At 42.2% G+C, this 15,605-nt stretch overlaps 1 protein-coding gene across 2 annotated transcripts in view; it reads right to left on the bottom strand.

Moving 5' to 3' along the window:
- The window catches only part of LOC127635561 (nuclear pore complex protein Nup155-like), a 30,717-nt gene extending 15,220 nt beyond the window's left edge, over positions 1-15,497 (bottom strand). Inside the window, exons 1-17 of one of the 2 annotated variants that reach the window (XM_052115666.1) lie at positions 15,392-15,497; positions 14,301-14,467; positions 14,042-14,179; positions 13,740-13,836; positions 13,590-13,660; positions 11,444-11,536; positions 11,084-11,347; positions 6,666-6,739; positions 6,484-6,575; positions 6,148-6,245; positions 5,790-6,058; positions 4,178-4,348; positions 3,974-4,084; positions 3,803-3,897; positions 1,887-1,972; positions 1,678-1,740; positions 94-244 (exon numbers count right to left, since the gene is read on the bottom strand). In XM_052115666.1, the coding sequence (XP_051971626.1) occupies positions 94-244; positions 1,678-1,740; positions 1,887-1,972; positions 3,803-3,897; positions 3,974-4,084; positions 4,178-4,348; positions 5,790-6,058; positions 6,148-6,245; positions 6,484-6,575; positions 6,666-6,739; positions 11,084-11,347; positions 11,444-11,536; positions 13,590-13,660; positions 13,740-13,836; positions 14,042-14,179; positions 14,301-14,442 (2,015 nt within the window). In that variant the 5' untranslated portion in view covers positions 14,443-14,467; positions 15,392-15,497. The remainder of the gene's footprint in view (positions 1-93; positions 245-1,677; positions 1,741-1,886; positions 1,973-3,802; positions 3,898-3,973; positions 4,085-4,177; positions 4,349-5,789; positions 6,059-6,147; positions 6,246-6,483; positions 6,576-6,665; positions 6,740-11,083; positions 11,348-11,443; positions 11,537-13,589; positions 13,661-13,739; positions 13,837-14,041; positions 14,180-14,300; positions 14,468-15,391) is intronic. The other variant, XM_052115667.1, reaches the window with a different exon arrangement.
- Between the last annotated feature and the right edge of the window lie 108 nt (positions 15,498-15,605).

Genomic DNA, 15,605 nt, shown 5'->3' with positions numbered 1-15,605 from the left:
GTTTTAAAGCAGTACAGCATTCTTAATCTAAAAGAACCTTCAACCAATTATTATGTACATTCATCATGTATTAACAGCTTGTATTTGACTGACCCCAGTATGCGCGTGAAGTAAATACTGATGCCGTTGTGTTTTCCAGAGAAGCTGACCTCTGGTCCAGCGGTCATGGTTGTAATGGGGGCACCGCTCGGATACATGGGCGTAGCGGGAACGTAAGGGGTCGACACGGTTGGCGGGAACACACCTGATGCATGAAAACAAACGAAATATTCCTGCAGTAAATAACAATCCATGCAACCTTGGTTATGTAGACAGAAACGTTCCAGAGGCAGAGAAATTTATTTTGATGATGGATGTTATAAATACAAACGTAAAACAAAAGACCAGACAAGGTATTTCAGGCAAGTGTGCCGCACAAGCCCTCAAAAGTGAAGCCAAAACGTCTCGATCGCCCCCCGGTGGCTGGTCCTAGTATAGGTCATAAACCCCGCCTCCCCATGTTATTCAACGGGACGTGAGACCAACTAAACAATTAAATTACACTTCACATATCTTTATTCCAAAGATAGTTTCTGTCATTTACTGTCGTTTCTATCACGTTGATGTCATTTCAAGTGTTTGTTTTCAAAATAAGTTTGTTTTTAGTTATTTGATGCTATAAAAACGCTGCTGTGACATCATGATTGACAACTGTGATTGACAGGTTCTCTGAGCGAAGTAGTCACTGAAGCACCAACTGACTTTTTTTCGGGATCTTCGGAGGACTGAGGAGATTGGAGCGTTAAATTTAATATCTAAATTTCTATAATTAATTATTTCACACCGTCATAAGTCAAAAGTGCAGGGGCGTGTGCTTGCGATTGATTCGGCGAGAGTGAGGGCAGGGCCTTGATTTCGCGGCTTTACTTCCTGCTCACTACTGCGCAGGTCTGGTCCCGAAATCGCAACTGCGCAGACTCAAGTCCCAAGATGTCAGCGCCATATCGGGACACTGGCGGCTTCAGTTCTCACCAATGGAAAAGAGCGATGGGGCGTCGTCCATCTTTTTTTACAATCTATGATTTCAGGCATGAGGTATAGACAAAGGCACACACTCCATGTTTAAACTAATAAACTTTGATTTTAAACCATGTGAAAAGACCACATTAGCATTAATGACTTCCGCAATAGGGCTCGGTATCGAAACAGATTTACCAATTTGATTCAATTCCGGTATATACATATATATATATATATATGTTACGTTTTCCATTTTGCTTAAATATTAAAGGAATTCTCTCCAAAAAGGAGTTAACTTATGGTCTGTTCTCACCCCAAAACACATTAGACCGCTTCTGAAGACATTGATTAAACCACTGGAGTTTTATGGGTTGCTTTTATGCTGCCCTTATGTGCTTTTTGGAGCTTCAAAGTTCTGGCCACCATTCACTTATACTGTATGAACTTACACAGCTGAAATATTCTCCTAAAAATCTTAATTTGTGTTCTGCAGAGGAAAGAAAGTTATACACATCTGGGATGGCATGAGGTGAATAAATGAGATCGTTTTCATTTTTGGGTGAACTGTCCCTTTAAGAGCAGATATCAGGATAATTCAAATGCGATTGATTCACCCCACAGCCCTGTTTAGCAACTATATTGGTAAACGCACATTAGTAAGGTGGGGTGGCTTTATACCTGGGGCAGGTGTCGCAAGGAAACTGGGGTGTGGTAGGGGGCTACCGACGGGCACTGGTGATCCTAGAATCACAGTAGGTGACATGTTAGACGTTAGTCAACAGAACACAAATGATCAATCATGTCATAGTGAGTAATCGACACGGTTAATGGTTAAAATGTTGAACCAACATCATGTTAGATTTCTGTGTTGTTAAAATGTTCCTCACCTGGTACTGGAGAGCTGAAGAGAGGCCCGACATTACTGGGGGCAGAAACGGCAGACGGGAAACGCATCTGTGCCTCTCCACCATACCTTCAGAAAACACACAAATTAATTTTCTTTTAAATGTATTTATTATGTACAAGGGTTTTAGGTGCAGCAGTTTGAAATCTCAAAACCATTGGTTATATTCTCGTATCCCAGCTAAATATGCACAGTCAACTTTAAGTCATTAATCAGTCCATTTTCCCGTAAAATTTAAATATTGTAACTACGTGGGGCTCTTGTCATGCGAATGAAGCGATTTTGCATGTTAAAGTGGCGACATTCGCTTCATTCGAGCCGCCTGGCACGCATTGCATGTGAACGCACCATTACACTATGTATACGACTTGAGCTTTTAAGCGTAAACATTGTTTGATCAGCCCAACAGAGAAACATTGGCTCCACCAAAGCAGTGTGTTTTGGTGTGACTATCTGTTTGCACAATCAATGTCAGACAGCGGGAGTTTTAATGCAAAAACGTTGTTTTTTCAGTTGCGTTTGGTCTAGCAGGAAAAAATGCGAAACTCACCTGTTAAGTTTTGAGATAATTAAAAAATGTTTAACAGCAATAAATGTATTAAATGGTGGCACGTTTTCCAAATTGTAGTAAAATGAATGCAAAATTGACTATTTTAGAGGGAAAATGTACAAACATATCTAATATATATCTATATATATATATATATATATCTATATATATATATGAAAAATTATGAAATCTGAAAAATATTACAGCATATATATACACACACATCATATATATATATTATATACACACACAAACACAGCGCCTATTTGATGTTTCCTCTGAACTGTAGCACAACCGGGTGGAGAAAGAGAAGAGTTGGAGGGAAATGGCCAATTCTCTTGGACAGTCAGGTTAGCAAATATATCGATTTTTCAGTAGGAGGTACTTTTTCATATTGTAACCATATTCTGAAATGCATAACATATGATCATGCATTTGTTTTTGGAGTCCAGGCAGCACCGTCGGGGATTCGTCAATAGTGATGTTTTGTAACGTGTTCACCCGTCGCTGATTCCTCGTGCAATTTGAAAATGCTACGACATCCATAACAGGACAGACAGTTGTGTAATATGAACGGTACCGCGGTCCGACGTCTTTGAAAGTCATGTAATGTGTAGGAGGCATAAGCAACCAAATTGGCCGGTTGCTAGGGAGGGTAGAGTCACATGGGGTAACCTCCTCGTGGTGGTGATTAGTGGTTCTCACTCTCAATGGGGTGTGTGGTGAGTTGTGTGTGGATCGTGGAGAGTAGCATGAGCATCCACATGCTGTGAGTCTCCGCAGCGTCATGCACAACGAGTCACGTGATAGAATGCGCGGATTGACGGTCTCAGAAGCGGAGGCGACTGAGTCTTGTCCTCCGCCACCCAGATTGAGGCAAGTAACCGCGCCACCACGAGGACCTACTAAATAGTGGGAATTCGGCATTCCAAATTGGGAGAAAATATATATATAAACCATATATATAGACAGTGCAATCATATAGCTGCTTTCATGATTCACGTCAGGGTGTCAAGCGCCATTTTGAACTCCACATGAAAAGCGCTTGAATACAAAAACTTCTCATTGTGCATTTTGGTGATAGTCAAGACTTGATGTGCATCTGTGGTTATTAGCATTAGCCTTACTTAGGCTGACAAATACTTTATTTCTGTCACAAATGCCATCTGGGCTTGTTTTGCACAATAAATAGCATCAAGAGCTCCTTTCTGTTCGCTGTTGCGTGTGTTTGTGGTGTGTGCGTCAGTGTAACGACTCCGAGCAGACAGATCGCAAATGTTCTGCCCTTCATGCTAGTGTATGTTGAATTAACGGTAAATGCGTCAAGTGAATGCATTTTGAAGAATGACCTGAAGAACGCTCTTGTAGCCCATACGGACAATTCTCTATCACACGCTGCAGTGGAACACGCCAAGATGAGCGCTGTCGCACACGCCTGCTCCTCCTGTGGAGGGAAATTAATAACAATGATTGACAAATACATAAACGGAAGAAAATCTCTCGGACGTGACGTCACTCACCCTGTGCAGCTTAAAGAACCTCTCGATCTCCTCGCTCTCTCCTCCTGCACTGCTCACCAGCAGGTGGCGTAACTGATCCACGGGACGCAGTTTGTGGAAGATATGACTTCCCTGAAGACAGTTAAACAAATGTAATGGACAGTAAGAGGAGGACAAATTGAGGAATATTATGTATAAGACGACGACACATGGAGATGATTGTACCTGAGCAGACAGGAGGACAAATTTCTGCGGAGGGATGTTGTGCTGTTGAACAACCAATGGCGAGTCGGTGACAGGAATGAGATCTTTATTCAGAGGAGTGATGATCTTTGGTGATTTGGTTTCCTCTATAGAACACAGAGCCCACGAGTGACCGTCAACATTCACCGTCATCTGCAAAGAAAGAACACACACATACATAAATACATATATAAATATGAATGAGTATGTTGTGTATTAAGCACACAAAAACATTAAAGGAATATTCCGGGTTCAATACAAGTTAAGCTCAATCGACAGCATTTGTGGCATAATGTTGATTAGCACAAAAAATTATTTCGACTCCTCCCTCCTTTTCTTTAAAACAAGCAAAAGTTGAGTTACAGTGAGACACTTGCAATGGAAGTCAATGGGGAAAATGTCGAGGGTTTAAAAGGCAGAAATGTGACAGTCACCCAAAATGATAAAGTTGATAACATTTTTGTGTGGTAATCAACAAGGGCTGGGTATCTAGTTCAATACATTTAAGGCACTGACCGAATTGCCTTTAAACAATCGAGTATCAAAAATTGTCGTCATTCGGTACCAAATTTCGATACCTAATGGGTCCAACTCATCAACGTCAGTGAGAAGCATGTAGCATGCTAGAAGTGCCCAAATATACAAGTGTTGGTGATTGGCTGTGTTTAGGCATCAAGGAAAAACATTAGTTTACACCCAGAGACATGGCTCACAAGTGGGGCTGTAGTTTGTGTGTGCGCATCTCAAACCCCATACATGTGATAGATGTGGAAAAGATCAAAAGTGTGGATACATTTCACCAGGCTCGATGCAATATTTGCGACAAGATAATTGCGGCCAAGACCGGCAACACGACAAATCTGATGAAGCATTTGACAGTGCCCGGAATAAACTTAAGAGCAGAAAGTTGCTCCGTCTTCGTCTGCAAGAAGGCCAAGCCGGTGCAGTCATCCTCTCAGCGTCCTCCTGCCACAGAGCTTCCTTCAACATGCCCACCCCATGAGTCCTCTTCCAACACGCCCACCCCACGAGTCCTCCTCCAAAACTACTGATGAATGCAGCGGCGCTATGACTGGGACTCCAACAGTTAAGGTTAACGTTTAGCAAACAAAATCGGCTAACTTGTAGTGGTACATGCTTGTGTACTTGTTAAATGAATGTTTCTGTGCACGGTGACATAGTCCTATAAAGTGGGACCTACGTAACGTTAGATATTGTTTGGATGTATGGCTATAGATAGCTAGAGGTTGACAGTAACTGATCAAGTTTAACTCACATTATCATTTAGGAACCGGTATCGAAGTCAGCCCTATAAATCAACATTATGCCACAAATGCTGTCGATTGAGCTTAACCTGTACAGAACCCGGAATGCTCCTTTAAATATGGCAATTTGTATGAGAGTTAATCATCATAATCACAAAAGCCCAACAACAGCCAATTAAATTATTTGTATGACAATTAATCGTCAGGCAAATTTAATAATCGTAGAAAAACAAACAGACAAAAAATCAACAGAATGACAGAAATGTGGACAAACACGTGGAAGGATGGACAGTCAGCAAGGGAATTGGGCAGTAAAGAGGGTCTCTGACCTGTGCTTCCATCAGAGGTTTCTTAAACGGAAAGGAGTCGTGGTTCATACACCACAGAACATCGCTGTCCTCCGTCTCGGACGCGGCCATCAGCAAAACACCTTTGCTGTACAGCGCCTTGTGCACTTTAGCAGGTTTCTGGAGAGTGGAAGACGCAGAGAATCCGGGTGGCAGACGAACATGCACCAGTGCCAGGATACTGGGACGAGCCGCGGTGTGTCTGGCGTTGGGCGGAGCAAAAGGGGAGGTGCTAAAATACAGACGGACACCTGCACAGAGTACATAAACAACTTGAAGTATATACTCTAATCAATGATACGTGAGGGTGTCTATTAATAAATGTAAGATTTATTCATACCGGCGTGAGTGACTGCTAACAACTGACAGTCTAAAGACTCGCAGCGATCAATAACAGCAATCTGAACGATGGGCTTGAACACTGAGCGATCAATCGTCCTGTACAAGACAGAGAGACATGAATTTGCATTATATAGGAGAACTAAGATTAGGCAATAAACTAGGGGTGAACAACACGTATCAGACAACAATTCAAACTGTAAAATTGTGGACTGAAATTCTAGTGTAATCAGCTATATTTAGATTTCTAATAGTAAATCGTCTTGGTTACCGCCCAGAATGTCTACATACAGCACACTGCATGTAACAATACAGCAAACAAAGGTGAAGCTGTTACCTGGCGATGTTTCCAGCTGCCGATACGATGGAATTTTGAGACATGGCGGCGACTCGACTCATTCCCTGCCCATCAACGCCGAGATCATACACCTGACAGACACAAGGAAACATCAGAACGCACCTATAATAATAATAAACTCTTCAGCACATGATTAATTGTATTGATGTTATGGCACTGACCTGCAGAACTCCCTTCTCTGAATGCGTGTATAGGATGTTCCGGGTATTATCAATTGCAATTTGAACAACTGGATCTGCAAAATGGATTGCAATGTGAAATGTTGAATTAAAGCACACTTACCAAACTTCCAGGACTGAAAACAGTATTACAATCCCCATTAGTGACAGACCAATTTATGGGACGAAATGTTGTCATTTTGGAGAATATCTTTATATTTCGGATTCAATGCATGTTAAGCTCAATCGACAACATTTGTGTAAATGCCGATTAAATGAAAAATGTATTTCAACTCATCCCTCCTTTTCTATACGAAAGCACAAATGTGAGATGAGAGGAGTGCTGCAGCTTGAGTACAGGGTTTCTGCAGGGCTCATCAAATCTAATTTAATGCTTTTAATGCCTATTTTAATGCCATACACGACCCATGACTAACCACGGAGATATATATATATATATATATATACACACACACACACACACACACACACACACACACAGTGGGGCAAAAAAGTATTTAGTCAGCCACCAATTGTGCAAGTTCTCCCACTTAAAAAGATGAGAGGCCTGTAATTTTCATCATAGGTACACTTTAACTATGAGGGACAAAATGAGAAAAATAAAATCCAGAAAATCACATTGTAGGATTTTTATGAATTTATTTGCAAATTATGGGGGAAAATAAGTATTTGGTCAATAATAAAAGTTTCTCTCAATACTTTGTTATATACCCTTTGTTGGCAATGACAGAGGTAAAACGTTTTCTGTAAGTCTTCCCAAGGTTTTCACACACTGTTGCTGGTATTTTGGCCCATTCCTCCATGCAGATCTCCTCGGAGTGGTGTTGGTGTAGTGGTCTAAGCACATAACTGGTAATCAGAAGGACAATGGTTCGAACCCCACAGCCACCACCATTGTGTCCTTGAGCAAGGCACTTAACTCCAGGTTGCTCCAGGGGGATTGTCCCTGTAATAAGGGCTCTGTAAGTCGCTTTGGATAAAAGCGTCTGCCAAATGCATAAATACTAAATACTAGAGCAGTGATGTTTCGGGGCTGTCGCTGGGCAACACGGACTTTCAACTCCCTCCAAAGATTTTCTATGGGGTTGAGATCTGGAGACTGGCTAGGCCACTCCAGGACCTTGAAATGCTTCTTACGAAGCCACTCCTTCGTTGCCCGTGCGGTGTGTTTGGGATCATTGCCATGCTGAAAGACCCAGCCACGTTTCATCTTCAATGTAATCTCACGATACATGGACCCATTCATTCTTTCCTTTACACGGATCAGTCGTCCTGGTCCCTTTGCAGAAAAACAGCCCCAAAGCATGATGTTTCCACCCCCATGCTTCACAGTAGGTATGGTGTTTCTCCTCCAAACACAACGAGTTGAGTTTTTACCAAAAAGTTCTATTTTGGTTTCATCTGACCATATGACATTCTCCCAATCCTCTTCTGGATCATCCAAATGCTCTCTAGCAAACTTCAGACGGGCCTGGACATGTACTGGCTTAAGCAGGGGGACACGTCTGGCACTGCAGGATCTGAGTACCTGGAGGCGTAGTGTGTTACTGATGGTAGCCTTTGTTACTTTGGTCTCAGCTCTCTGCAGGTCATTCACTAGGTCCCCCCGTGTGGTTCTGGGATTTTTGCTCACCGTTCTTGTGATCATTTTGACCCCACGGGGTGAGATCTTGCCTGGAGCCCCAGATCGAGGAAGATTATCAGTGGTCTTGTATGTCTTCCATTTCCTAATAATTGGTCCCACAGTTGATTTCTTCACACCAAGCTGCTTACCTATTGCAGATTCAGTCTTACCAGCCTGGTGCAGGTCTACAATTGTGTTTCTGGTGTCCTTTGACAGCTCTTTGGTCTTGGCCATAGTGGAGTTTGGAGTGTGACTGTTTGAGGTTGTGGACAGGTGTCTTTTAAGTTCAAACAGGTGCCATTAATACAGGTAACGAGTGGAGGACAGAGGAGCCTCTTAAAGAAGAAGTTACAGGTCTGTGAGAGCCAGAACTCTTGCTTGTTTGTAGGTGACCAAATACTTATTTTCCCCCATAATTTGCAAATAAATTCATTAAAAATCCTACAATGTGATTTTCTAGATTTTTTTTTCTAATTTTGACTCTCATAGTTGAAGTGTACCTATGAAAGGCTGGAATTTAATCTATTCAAAATTAAAAGGCTATAGAAATTACAGTTTTGTCTTTGTGTTCAGATACCAGAGCACCTCCGCCTGCAGAGTCGCATTCGAACCAAACACTGCCCGAAGGTCGCTCGATTTTCCTTTGGTAGCGGTGGTCACCACAGCAGCAGTTGTGGTGGTAGGGGCTAAAGAGGTTACTTTGTCGGTCATGGCAAAGTAACTAGACAGAGTTAATTGCGGTCTGCATTTCACAGCCGATTTGTGGCCATCGGACTGCATATGAGATTTAACGGTGTTAACATCCATTGTACCTAGTTTAAAAACTTTTTTTACAAACACAGCAAAATCCTTCTCCATGTTGACCACTAACGGGCTGCAACCATGTCCGAAATTCATCGTCTTCAATCCATTTTTGCTGGAATTTGCACGTCCCCATTTCTTTGCGACTTTCTCTGTTCTAACTCCTCCAGGTCCCAGCCCACCGCTGTCCAAACATCCGGCGTTATGTAAATTTTGCACCGGCCGGAGGCAATTAACAAACTGTTTCCGCGTGTTTATCACACCAATGTACATATTTTGCGACGGCAAATCAAAGTTATTAATTGTGAAGGCTATATTCAAAATAAATTGGTAATATTTTTTAAAAACTATCTAAAATTTGTAATGCCTGTAGGAATAACATTTAATGCTATTTAAGGCCTTAATTTTCATAAAATCCATTTAATGCTTTTTAATGCCCCGCGGAAACCCTGGAGTAACTTATAGAAACACAGATCACAGCTTGGCGATATATCTTTATTTCATCCTTAAAGTTCATATAATACGGGAGCGTGCCATGTAAATGAACACAAACTCCAAAACGGTCATTCTCTGTGCGGTCAGAGCTGTTTCAACCAGTCGCGGGAGAGACCCAATCTGAGCGGGAGATATTTAAATTTCCGCTGGCTGATGCGCACTAGCACGGAGACGCTCGTCTCTTACACCCGCTGTCTGCAGCACACAACGTGTTGCATCATTCATGAGATCATCATTATCAGAGCAATCTTATGTGAAAAATAACACTAAAATTACAACAATTTAAAGTATATATATATATATAGGTTTTGGATAGACTAGATTGACAAATGCTTATCAATAATACTCTTATAACTAAAAAGTAAACATTTTAAGCTTTCTTTAGACATTTGATTTGTGTTTGTGTGATAAGTATTTGCTTATCACACAAGGAGTTTCAGTTCATTTTTGTGACGCGTTTCAGAAAGATGCTCGTGAGACGACTGAAAGCGCACCCCGTTTATTTTCTTTATTTTAAAAAAAACAAAAAACACATGGTTCTGTTGTTATTGTGAGTGTACATAAATATAAGTAGACCCTTAATAGCTTCTAATGATGTCTTACATTTATTTGTATGCCCAAAAATTGAGTAGTTTAAGTTGTTTCCGTGGTTATGTGGAAAGCATCCAGCAGGACGTGCCAGTGCATCTGTCGACCACTGAGGGTTAAAGAAAAGGAACAAGACGCTGACTACCACCCCAGCAGTCGTGAGTTTGAATCCAGGGTGTGCTGAGTGACTCCAGCCAGGTCTCCTTAGCAACCAAATTGGCCCGGTTGCTAGGGAGGGTAGAGTCACATGGGGTAACCTCCTCGTGGTCGCTATAATGTGATTCTCGCTCTCGGTGGGGCGTGTGGTGAGTGACTCCAGCCAGGTCTCCTTAGCAACCAAATTGGCCCGGTTGCTAGGGAGGGTAGAGTCACATGGGGTAACCTCCTCGTGGTCACTATAATGTGGTTCTCGCTCTCGGTGGGGTGTGTGGTGAGTTGTGCGTGGATGCCGCGGAGAATAGCGTGAAGCCTCCACACGTGCTACATCTCCACGGTAATGCGTTCAACAAGTCACATGATAAATTGCGGGGATTTACGGTCTCACAAGCGGAGGCAACTGAGACTTGTCCTCCGCCACCCGGATTGAGGCGAGTCACTACGCCACCACGAGCACTTACAGCTCATTGGGAATTGGGCAGAAAAGAAAGAAAAGTAGGAACGAGTCGAAACTAATTTTTGTGGTAATCAACAAATATGCCACATTATGCCTTGACTTGTATTGAACCCGGAATATTCCTTTAACAGAAGTGGAAGTTCCCAAATCCACCACCAGCCTTGACACAGGATATTGCAGGTAAATGCATGTTTTTGTGAATTTTCAGCCCAACTTGTGCAAAATAAGTGTTTAATTGTTGCCAAAACCAGCATTATATCTAAACCCCAATATTCTCACCGTCCACAGAGAATGAAAATTGCAGGAGTGATGGGATGAGGAAGGACAGGCTGCTTTTCGAGTGGTTGATCTTCCTGCAGCGTTGACTGAACCAGCCGGCTTCCGCCTGATACGCAACCTCATACAGACAGCCGTCTTTACCGGCCATGAAGATGCGGCCCTGATCCGTGGAGGTGACGGCCAGCAGGTAGGTGTTGTCTGTGGGGATGGTGTACAGAGGATCCGGCAACAGCTGCATCACTCCGGACAAACTGTCATTCAAACCTGCAGGAGTAGAAACGGAGTCAAGATAATTACACTGATCAAACGAAACACACTTAGCCGGGCGTTGACATTTTTGGGTTTGATTTAATCACTTGCCTGTCTGTGCTTTAGGGAAACTCAGACCCAGGATCACAACGTCCACAGGTGTGGCCAATACCAAGAGGAAATGGATGTGTGCCTGAAATATACCTGTAACACAAAGATTGTCCATCAAATACACATTTATTCGTTTCTTTACTTTTTTTTTTTGTTTGTTTGTTGAAGTGTTGGTAAAAGACCACATTAAGACCGCAAATTGATGTACAGATTCAAGGGATGTGCCTGAAGCCGAATCCCTTATTCGGAAAGGCACGAATAATGCCGAATTCATCCAAATAATTGAAAAATGATTCGTAAGACTGATCATCCAACGAGCACAGGTGTTAAGCGATACTTTATATAAACATATCAAAAATTACAAAGCCATGCTGAGTCTTGTAAAGCCAATATTACTAGAGTGTGAACCTTATGAATGAAAATGCGCACGGTGCCATTTCAAGTTCATCAGATTACCGCGGTCTCAGTCTCCATTAACTGTGCGCCTCACAGAAAGAGTAACATTAACTGGGGGGTCTGGGTATCTCAGCGAGTAAAGACGCTGGCTATCAAACCTGAGTCGTGAGTTTGAATCCAGGGCGTGCTGAGTGACCTCAGGTCTCCTAAGGTCAGGTCTCCTAAGCAACCAATTTGGCCCGGTTGCTAGGGAGGGTAGAGTCACATGGGGTAACCTCCTCGTGGTCGCTATAATGTGGTTCTCGCTCTCGGTGGGGCGTGTGGTGAGTTGTGCGTGAATGCCGCGGAGAGTAGCGTGAAGCCTCCACACGTGCTACGTCACCGCGGTAACGCGCTCAACAAGCCACGTGATGAGATGCGCCAACTGACGGTCTCAGACACCGAGGCAACAGAGATTCGTCGAGTCACTACGCCACCAAGAGCATATATATCACAACATATTTCTGAAAAATCAATAGAATTGCATTATATATTACATCATGTTGCAATGTGTAATTTTGAGTAACCCCGTCAGTGAATTAAATGAGAAACCAGAATGAGTAGCAGGTGTGATCTGCACTTCTTCTGTCACAGGAGCACAAATGAAGAGACTGGGAAGCCTTCAATACTTGCGTGTTTCAGACTGCGCGTGCAACACGCGCACAAAAGCGGCGAGTGTGTATGGATCAAGCGTGCCGCACAAGCCCTCAGAAGTGAAGCCAAAACGTCTGGATCGCCCCCCGGTGACTGGTCCTAGTATAGGTCATAAGCCCCGCCTCCCCATGTTATTCAACGGGACGTGAGACCAACTAAACAATTAAATTACACTTCACATATCTTTATTCCAAAGATAGTTTCTGTCATTTTCTGTCGTTTCTATCACGTTGATGTCATTTCAAGTGTTTGTTTTCAAAATAAGTTTGTTTTTAGTTATTTGACGCTATAAAAATGCTGCTGTGACATCATGATTGACAGCTGTGATTGACAGGTTCTCTGAGTGAAGTAGTCACTGAAGCACCAACTGACTTTTTTTCGGGATCTTCGGAGGACTGAGGAGATTGGAGCTTTAAATTTAATATCTACATTTCTATAATTAATTATTTCACACCGTCATAAGTCAAAAGTCAAAAGTGCAGGGGCGTGTCCTTGCGATTGATTCGGCGAGAGTGAGGGCGGGGCCTTGATTTCGCGGCTTTACTTCCTGCTCACTACTGCGCAGGTCTGGTCCCGAAATCGCAACTGCGCAGACTCAAGTCCCAAGATGTCAGCGCCATATCGGGACACTGGCGGCTTCAGTTCTCACCAATGGAAAAGAGCGAAGGGGCGTCGTCCATCTTTTTTTACAGTCTATGGTTTGGATAGGAGGCGTGTTTGTAGCACGGGATGAAGTGTCATTGAATCTGCTTTGGCGGTCGCTCAGGCGAAAATGTAATTTGTCTCGCGTTTGTTTTGAGAAACTTCTAAATCTGAGTTTAAGCCACACCCACAACCGATTCCATCCGAATACAGAAAGAGAAACAGATGAAGGCTTCGCTGCACACCCCCTAATAGATACAGACTGTGCCGAAATCCTGTCATAAAGTGTGCAATCCAAAATGCAGATTGCAATGGCAGTACACACAATGTTTAGTTTTGATATCAGGTCCAACACTACAAGAAAGTCCTCCAGTCATCACACAACTCCAAACACATTTGAGAAACACTAACCAACCTGGCTTTGGCTTGACCAGTCCAACTGATAGTATAGTTTCACTGAGGCCGTCGAAATATGCCACATCACTCCTGAAAAACATCAAACATAAATCCAAATGCCTGAAATAGTTAAAGAAATGTCTAAACAGTGCCCACTTTGTCAACTCACCCATCCTCGTAATTCCACATAAAGATGTCGTTATCAATGGTGAGCCACGCCCTGGAGATTTCAGGGAAAACTCCCATCATGCAATTACACTGCATATCTGTTAAACGTGTCATTTAAGGGGTTACAACTGAGTCTCGTAATATTCAGGAGCAAATGGACTTGTTTTCCCGTTTTGGTTTATCGGCGATCCATTAAGGCACACCAACGAGTGGGGAAACATCTTGGATAACAAAACGAGACATAAATTCTAGACATTGTAGGAAATTTTCTTGTTACGTATTTGTTATTGGGCTGTAGGATACGGCCGAACTGCTCCACGAGCTCTGGAGGCAATGGAACCCTTCGGATGGCACCGAGTTCAGGAAGACTCGGAACACTGATCAGGCCCGGCCCCTGCAGAGGGTAATCCATGTCCGACATGCCAGAGAGAAAGGGCATATCTGCAAAACAGAGTAAAAACAACATCTATAAGCATATGAACACCCACCTGTCTCAAACAGGAGTAGTAAGACCAAATCGTAGAGATATGGTTTGATAACCAGAAAGGACAGGAACTCTTACTATGTGAGGGAACATTGAGGAGCTCGGACAGATCGGGGAAACAGCGATCTTCCTGCAGATGTCTGTCAATCAAGCGGCCAGTGTTTTCCAAAGCCTCCTGAAGAACTGCAGCTGGACTGCTGGAACCCACACAGGACGGCATGATGACCGGAGACTACACAAACCACCTGCAACACATACAGCAACAACATTTTTGTTATCACAACACAACAGTTATGGGTAAAAATGCAAAGTTATATGCAAAAATATTCAACAAAATATTCGTACTGTATGTAAATATATATGGAGCTATACTTGTGCCACAATTCTGCGTGCACAAAATTATATTTTGAGCGCACAAGAAATGTTCTGCGTGCGCAAGATGATATTTTGAGCATGTTAAAAGTTATTTTGCACGCAGAGTAAATTTTCTCAAAATTTATTTATCTTTGCAAGATACAATGCTTTGCAAAACGGAGTTCAAGCATGTGCAAAATAACTATTTACTCGATCAAAATATCATCTTGCGAACGCTGAATTTTTTTTTTTGCACTCAAAATATAATTCAGCACATGCAAAATAACTTTTTGTATGCTCAAATTTGTATCTTGCTCACGCAGAACATTGTTGTGCGCTCAAAATATAATTTTGCGCGTGCAGAATTGTGGCACATATTTAACTCCATAGAAGGGGTTCCGTTTTTATCAAAAGGTGCAAATGTGGAAACCTTAATTTTTTTTATCCTAAAGAGAGGTATATATTTGTAAGACAGATTTATCTACATGTATATGTTACAAATAACTTATTTACAATACAAAGAAAATGTATTTAACGTACTTTTAGGTATATGACAACGTAGTTCACATTTACTGCAATAAAAACAATATATTCTGCATCGTAATAACAAAATGATATTTTTTCTGTCCTCTACTTGACTGACTGAATGAATTAACAATGTCTGACTAATAGACATTTTAACTGAATGTATAATCTTAACATGTTGATTAGCTTTAGCTGTACAGCTAATTTGAAATACAGCACAACTTCAACACAGTTCTTTTCTAAACGACTTCACGTGCGTTCTGATTAAATACTTATTAAAATTGACTTACTTCTGAATGAAAATTATATTCATAAAATATCAAACGAAATTGAGTTTGTGGACTTCAGTGTCTCCCGCCAACAGCTCGTGTGACTGCTGCAGTGAGTGAAGAGCGCTGAAGACCGCTGAAACACACAGAACACTGCTGGGTGTCAAAATAAAAGTCCTCAGTCTAATTCTCTGCCGCCTGTCAAAATAAAAGTCCCAAACGTATTTCTCTGCTG

Source organism: Xyrauchen texanus, chromosome 43 (genome assembly GCF_025860055.1).
Source record: "Xyrauchen texanus isolate HMW12.3.18 chromosome 43, RBS_HiC_50CHRs, whole genome shotgun sequence".
In the NCBI taxonomy this organism is placed as follows: domain Eukaryota; kingdom Metazoa; phylum Chordata; class Actinopteri; order Cypriniformes; family Catostomidae; genus Xyrauchen; species Xyrauchen texanus.
Note: the sequence above shows the minus strand (reverse complement) of the source record. Positions and strands in the feature narration are given on the sequence as shown.